This window comes from Pantherophis guttatus, chromosome 1, assembly GCF_059756535.1.
Source record: "Pantherophis guttatus breed Tessera chromosome 1, ASM5975653v1, whole genome shotgun sequence".
Classification (NCBI taxonomy): domain Eukaryota; kingdom Metazoa; phylum Chordata; class Lepidosauria; order Squamata; family Colubridae; genus Pantherophis; species Pantherophis guttatus.
In genome coordinates, this window is record NC_142063.1 from 295325974 (window position 1) to 295333796 (window position 7823).

Sequence of the window (7823 nt, forward strand, 5' to 3'; positions counted from 1 at the left end):
TGGTCTAAAACAGTCCATTTAATCCATATAAAGACCAAACAATCCACCAAGAGTCCAACAATCCACTGATTCAACCTCTCAATACATGTACGTGAGGCTTAGACAATTTGATCCAGCCCAAAACCATGCACATTTTATCTCCCATAATTTTGATTTATTTTAAATTTTGCAACCCACCTTCTTCAAGTTCATTTACATTTGCAACCGTATCCTTCTGAGGAAGAAAGGGGATATCATTACAATTAATAGACCCATATCTTAGCTGCTTCATTTCCAGGTGGTACTTTTCATTTGATGTGGTTGTCTCCTTCATTTTTAGCATCTCCTCATCATCTTCATCACTTTCATTTTTCTGAAATAGCCCAGATAATACATTATGCATTGTAAAAACAAAATATATTGTAGAAAGTCCTGATGGAGAAAGGCAAGAATGACTGATAATCACAGGTTTCCCATTACTTTTCAGATATATTTTTTTTATTAGGATGCTTTATAGATTTTATGGTACATGTTTTATTAGAGAATGCTGATTTAAAATGAAACATTACATGCTTTTGATTCATGCACAGATAACTAGATCAATCCATAGCGTAATTAATGTGGAAAGGACTTGAACGTAGTAGAATGAGGAGGACTATGCATTCAAAAAAGTATCAGCATCAAGATTTCATTTTGAAGCAGCAGAGAGAAATCTCGGTGCTGATACTTTTGTGAGTGCATAGTCCACCTCATTCCGCTAAGTTCAAGTCCTTTCCACATTAATTAGGCTATGGATTGATCTAGTTATCCATGCATAAATCAAAAGCATGTAAAGTTGGATAAATATCACTGTATGAGCATTATAGAAACACCCAATTTTTTTGGTATGTCTGTATAAGGGATCTCCATCAAAAGTATATTTTTCAAAAGTCATCTTAATTATATGATTATTTTTTTTCTGATCCCATTTACTACATTTTTGGAACATATAGACCATGGCTACTCTAAAGACAAGTTGATCTTATGGTGTGTGTGTGTGTTTGTATAACGATCTTCTATTATAATACTAGGATTAATATAATACTCTGATTTTTAAAAAGTAGCACAATCAATGTCATGTGACCCAACTTGGTACAGTAGGATGGTTTCTCCCCTTATCTATCATCTGTGGAATAAGGACATTGTTATTGCCGGATTGTACAAATACTTCTGAGTTTTACTGTTAACATAGCCAAAGTTTCGTATTATGATATTGAAAGGACCCGTGGTCACTGTTTTTTAAAAAAACTTTATGTCACCCAGGTTTTACTTTACTCTTCATAAATTTCATGATCTAATAAGCTAATTGCATTTGGGGCATATGCTTCTAGCTACTCTATCACACGATCAGATTTTAAATATCCCAGCCTCCAACAAAATACCAACTTTACAGAGCAAACAGGTTTCTCAACATTACAAGCTGACCAGTAACTTTGCTCTGAACTCTTTGAAAGTTATTAAAACAAAAGTTGTGAGAAGTTGTTACATAGGTGCAGTAGTTTATAAGGATCAACAACCTGGACCATAAATCATAATTATGCAGTAATTTGCAAAATACCTGATTAGTAATGATTTCTTAAAGGAATAAATGTTTGAATGCATTTTTAAAGATAAGCCATTTTTTTTTTTTTACTTTCTTCCTCTTTTCCAATCTTTTCAGGGACAAGGACATATTAGGGAATTTCCAAACAATTATAAAAAACAAATAAAAATTCAGTTGGAGTAAGGGGCTTCCCAGTTATAAAGGAAAATGTCTGCAAGCATATTGATGCCTATAGTCACCATTTGGGGGGGGCATAAGTACTGTATGAAGCTTTTAAAATCTGCAGTGACTCTCTTACAATCCTAGGATTTAAGCTCAGCTTTGAACTCAATGACTGATAAGTAGTTTAAGGACAACAGGAAACATATATTCACAAAGTTTTATTGATATCATGCTTTTTTCCTTGAAATCTGGATGGGAAATAGTTAATCCAAGAATGAGAATACAACAGCTCTGACATTTATTACACAGAAGATAGGATAACAATAATTCTAGCAAATAATCTATTTTTAAAATGAAACACCTCTATATTAGCAATTTAGGGCAAAACCCCTCATTCCTCCAGCTGAGGATATTCTGCTTCATTAATATAGTAAGAGCTCTGAGATAATTTTTAAAGAACAAAATCTACCTCTAGCTCATTTAAACATAGATGGTCTCCAAACTAAGCAAGAATATGATGATGTCCAGAGAAAGTTGCTTCCTTTTTTTCTTTTACAAATGCCATGAATTTTTCGGCCGTTTTTGGCAGTCAGAGTGCTGCAGGAGGCCATGGAGGCTGAGAACAGGCTGCGGGGTGGGGGGGCATGTCCAAGTGCTGCGTGGCCCATTTTTGGCCAGCAGAGTGCTGCTGGAGGCCAGGGAGGCTGAAAACGGGCCACTTGCTTGAGGCCCTTACATTGCATTTGTTATATTTACCTTATTTTGTGTCCTGTAGTATTCATCCACTGCATACTGATATTTAGCTTCATTGAGTCCAAGGAATGTGGCAAATTTCCCACCAAGAAAGTCACAAGCTGTAAGGATATTGGGGGGAAAAAAGTAATTTGAACAAGTCATAGATTTGTGTGTGTGTGCAGATATGCAAGTATATATGTGGAGTATGAGTACAATCAGAATCATCTACAATCATCTATTAGTAGATAGTGGCCAGTATTAGTCTACAAATGTTTCCTTATCACATGCAATTTATTTTCTGGTTGTTGGAAGAAGAAAATAAATTCTGTGGCTGGGGCACAATCCATTATTAATTTCTTTGTAAAGGTATAAGAACATATAGGTTTTCTCAGGAATTGATGGTGATGTACTAAACATTCTTACCTCACCAGCCTATCACTTACACTTAACCCACCCCCCCACCCCATATACTTACCAAAAAATGCTGTGGCTACAATTTGAAGTGCCCAGCTTCGTAGATAATTACCCCAAGAGAGATTGGCCTATGAATAAAGCCAGAGGTCTGTTGGTAACAATACAGAGACTCATCTGCAGCTGCTACAAAGCAATCATACCATGAGGATGCATTTTGGAGCAAGATCATAGGCTTCAGTTGCAAAAAGAGAAAGAGGAGGTTATTGCTGTATCAAAACTGCAATCAAGTGCTCACTTTTGCTGAAATTTCACTTTTACATTATATAAAGAAAAGCATCATTTTCCTGAAAAAAAAAATCCCAAACAAAATGTAATAGTAATAGGCAGTGGTGGGTTTCAAATTTTTTTACTACCGGTTCTGTGGGTGTGGCTTGGTAGGTGTGGCATGGCTTGGTGGGCATGGCAGGGGAAGGATACTGTAAAATCTCCATTCCCACTCCACTCCAGGGGAAGGTTACTGCAAAATCACCATTTCCTCCCGATCAGCTGGGACTTGGGAGGCAGAGAATAGATGGGGGCGGGGCCAGTCAGAATTTTTACTACCGGTTCTCCAAACCACTCAAAATTTCCACTACCGGTTCTCCACAACTGGTCAGAACCTGCTGAAACCCACCTCTGGTAATAGGGCAATTCTCTTCCCACACACCCCCCACACCAAAAGTATTTCTCAATCTTATCTTCCCTTTTTGTCCTTTTTCATGAATAAACGGTAACCTCCTTGTGCCCATGAAATAGAATGGCTATCGAATAGCAGAGCTTCTAATAGAAGGCAAGCAGGGCCAAAAAAAAACCAATCAAGGCTAGGAATTAATATTTAATATTACATGAGTAAAATATATCACCTTTATCAGCAGCCAAGAAATCCAGCAGGAAGACAAAGATTTTTGCAAACAATATATATTTCGTATACAGGTTTTTTTCACATATTTGAAAACACACACATCATTTATCATCTAGTAAGGTACTTAGAAACGATAGCTGAAAGGTCAAAAATCTTATTCTAAAATATTTTTGAAGTTCATCTCACTTCATTAAAAAGTCTTAGCATTTGTGTCACTGCGGTTGATCTGCTCCTTTCTTTTCTGTTCTGACCCAGCTCCCTGAACACGACAAACCCTCTGAAGTTAAACCAATGATTCCTTTATTAGGATCGCCAGCAGCCCTGGCAAAAAGTTTCTCTCTCACCGCAGGCTAACAAGTCTGTCCGGCAGGGAGATGAATAGTTGTCTGCCATATCTATTCATCTCTACCCTCTGCCTTTTATTCCCAGAGCTAGTGTGGGGCTTCGCTAGTAGTGGTGGCTCTTCTGTCCCAAGGATCGGCCCACTGATTTCCACTGCTCTCCTCTCCTCTGTCTTCTGCGCATCCATGTGTCAGGCACTGGACCCAGCTGTTCCTCCTCTTCCTCATTAGCCACCTCCAGACCTGGGGGCTGTTGACTCTCCATCTGAGGGCTAACAGATGGCCCAGGCTCCCCCCTCTGTCTCTCTCTCTCTGACAGCTCCATTCCCTCTTCCCCCTCAGGTTGCCCTGATTTGCTCATCTGATTTGGCTGCTGGAGGGGCTGGCGGCCTACAGGCCACAACATTTTCTTTCTTTCCCTTCTATAGAATGCATATAAAACTAACTTCTTCAAAGGAAGTAACAAACCTCAGATTGCAGGAAAAGCTTATTTTCCAGGTGATTGCTGCTGACATGATCAGCAATTGTATTGCTGTTGATTTTCAGTAGTAAAAAAGAGGAGGATCTATAGGTTGCCCTAATGTACCAGCAGTCATACAAATAGATGAAGAAGAAGATGATGATGATACTACTACTACTACTAATAATAATAATAATAATAATAATAATAATAATAATAATAATAGCCATCGTAAACTCACAGTGTCAAGTAATGGCTTCTGATTGTCCTCCTCAACATCATCTTCTTCTGAACTGCATTCCTCCATTGTTTCACCATTTGCAAAATAAATAATCTTTCCAGGAGATTTATTTTCCTTTAGAGTATTATATCCCAGTTCCCTTCCATCATTCACTTCCTCCTGTTCATCAAAAGGAAAATCAACTCAGCCAAAACAATTTTAGGAAATGATGACAACTCTGATTTTTATTTCATCTTCTAAAAATAAAATAAAGTTTAGTTTAGTTTAGTTTATTTCATTTGTATACCGCCCTACTCCCGAAGGACTCAGGGCGGTGAACAGCCACAAGATAAAAACACATAAATACAAAATTTAAAACAGAATAAAACCGAATTAAACAATTTGGCCGAAGACAGATTTAAAAACATCCCAATAAATTAAAAACAAATTAAAAAATTGCGTTTTAAAAGGGAAAAAGGGAAAAATTAGGCCGAGCCAGCCTGATGGAATAAAAAGGTTTTAAGAGCGCGGCGGAAGGTGTGTAGATCCGGGATCCTCCGTATCTCTGGGGGGAGCTCATTCCAGATAGTAGGTGCCCCCACAGAGAAGGCTCTCCCCCTGGGGGCCGCCAGTTGATATTGTTTGGCCGACGGCACCCGGAGGAGCCCCTCTCTATGAGAGCGTACTGGCCAGTGGGAGGCTACTGGTGGCAGCAGGCGGTCCCGTAGATAACCAGGTCCTAAGCCATGGAGCGCTCTAAAGATGGTAACCAAGACCTTGAAGCGCACACGGAAGACCACCGGGAGCCAGTGCAGCTCGCGCAGGAGAGGTGTTACATGGGAACGCCATGTCGCTCCCATAACCACCCGCGCGGCTGCACTCTGCAGCAGTTGGAGCCTCTGGGAGCTCCTCAAGGGGAGCCCCATGTAGAGAGCATATGCAGTAGAATAAAAACATAATATTTGTAGCTCAGGGTTGAACTGTGGGGTCCTCGGGGCTCTCTGATCTTGGATGTTTTCCTGCAGATGTTCCATTACCAAACTAGGTAACATCATCAGGGATGTCATCATATCTCCTAGTTAGGTAATGAAACGTCTGCCAAAAAGAAAGAAAAAAGCAACCAAGTTCAGAGAGCACCAAGGACCTCACAGAATAAAAACAGAGTTTTCAACTTTGAAGAGTTCGTTTGAAGGCTTCTAAAATTAAACCAAAACCTCAGAAGCAAGTGAGGAAAGTCTGATCTAAATTTTGTGTTGAGAACATTTGAGCAACAAGAAAAGGAAACACATCAATCAATTTGGTGGGAAATAAGAAAAATTGGCATGAGCGTGCTGTTTCCCTCCCACCCCCCATTCTTTTAGGGTGTGCTTATATGTGTTGTTCCTGGAGATATGTTTTATGTGTACTTGAGACTGCTTTCATGTGTTATAGTACAGGGCACTTCATTTGTTCTTTCAATCCTCTGACAAAGAAGTAGTCCTTTGAAATAAATTGGGACCTTTGGTACAATAGTATCAACTGTTATGAACATTAAAAGATGAAATGACCCATTTTAATGTGAATCAAAAATCAGATTTACTACTGTGGCATTGATTTGTTATGATACTATGTACATTAATGCTTGAAAATAGTGAGGGTTGGCTATTTGTACTTTTACTTTTCACTCCAGATGGGCTGGTAAATCAACACACACACACACAAAACTTTCATTGCTGTCTTATTTTTCACAAAAAAAATCAGGAGTAGGTTCTGTTCTTTGCACATGGTTACAATGTTGAAAAAGCTTATGCCAAAGGATTATTAGGATATTCATAAGCCAAATAGTGTCCTTATGATTAATGTGTGCTTACTTTGTTGCTACCCATCATGATTCCAGTCAACTTTCCTTATGACTGAAGCCCAAAGGAAACAAGAGAAAATGAAGCATGCTTCGTTCTTCATTTCTAAATCCATCTTTCAGCGATATTCAACTTCTTTCAAAACAATACTTACCGTAACTATCAGCAGTGAATTTTCAAACCCATTAAAAAGAAAGATTGCACACTAGCACACATTTTAATAATTGTATGCATTTTGTTGTACAATAACATGTTTCCCCAAACAACAAATTTATTCTTCAGCATTATCTTTCAAGTCATTGTTGTAACCTAGACTGCAAAGTCTTTGAAAAACACAAAGTATTTCCTCTTGTATCAACTTCAAAGCAGTCGATATTTGACAGAACGGAACAAGAACTCACCTTTAGAGTTTTGGGGGAATTGTCCATCATGGAAATAATATCGGATTAAAATAATGCTGAGATAGAAGATGTAAAACACATCACTGGGGGTCCATGCAGAGAAATCTTGGAAATAAGAGCATTTCAAATGAGGCCAGCTGAAAAAAACAGTATAGTTTTATAGTTTTATATAGACCAGGATATCCCTTTGTCAACAAGGGTTGGCCAAGTTTGAAATGTGGGCTGGACTTTCTCCTCTTCCGTAATTTAATTACCAAATCTAAATATTTATAATGATAACCAGAAAGCTAAAGGAATGCAAAATGAGACTTTAGAAAATGGCTACACATATGATTACAATCAATACATTCCCATTTTGGGGAGCTATCTTCAGCATCTTCTTTTCACAATCCCCCCCCCCCGCTCACCCCCCTTTTAAGTCAAATGCTTTTGTGGTTTAGAAGTTCCGGGAGTACAATTCTTTTCCAGCAGATCTAATCAGCCACAAACAAATACCGCACCTCTGTTGAAAAGCAACATTACCTGGAACTGTAGATGCTATGCCATCTATGGGCTGCTTTATAGCATTGCCATGTCTTTTAAGACATCATGACATAGCTTGCTGCATCTTAAGGTGAGCGAGGGAACAATATAAGAAGAGAAAACAAGGATGCTGGGGAGGCATGAAAAATCAGTATGATACCCCCATCCTTTTTTATAGCAGGGCTTCGATCACGTGTTACTGTTTGCTGTGTGCAAATTGAGAATAAGACATAGGCATCTTATATTCATATACAATCTTCATATATAT

The 7823-nt window shown here is 38.5% G+C and overlaps 1 protein-coding gene across 1 annotated transcript; it reads right to left on the minus strand.

Moving 5' to 3' along the window:
• FAM177B (family with sequence similarity 177 member B) lies at nt 1-7225 on the minus strand. Its single transcript, XM_034427275.3, has 5 exons — nt 7034-7225; nt 4816-4974; nt 2934-3000; nt 2480-2577; nt 1-352 (listed from the first exon to the last, which is right to left on the minus strand). The coding sequence occupies exons 1-5, from the start codon at nt 7061-7063 to the stop codon at nt 155-157; spliced, it is 552 nt and encodes a 183-aa protein (XP_034283166.1). The 5' UTR covers nt 7064-7225; the 3' UTR covers nt 1-154.
• Nucleotides 7226-7823: the final 598 nt, after the last annotated feature.

What these genes read in the sequence shown, in the direction of transcription:
- FAM177B (XM_034427275.3), bottom strand. Translation starts at nt 7,063, where the DNA reads ATGATGGACAATTCCCCCAAAACTCTAAAG. An exon ending in TGTAGCCACAGCATTTTTTG is followed by an intron (nt 2,578 to 2,933) that starts GTAAGTATATGG and finishes ATATCCTTACAG; the next exon opens with CTTGTGACTTTCTTGGTGGG. An exon ending in ACTACAGGACACAAAATAAG is followed by an intron (nt 353 to 2,479) that starts GTAAATATAACA and finishes GGGCTATTTCAG; the next exon opens with AAAAATGAAAGTGATGAAGA.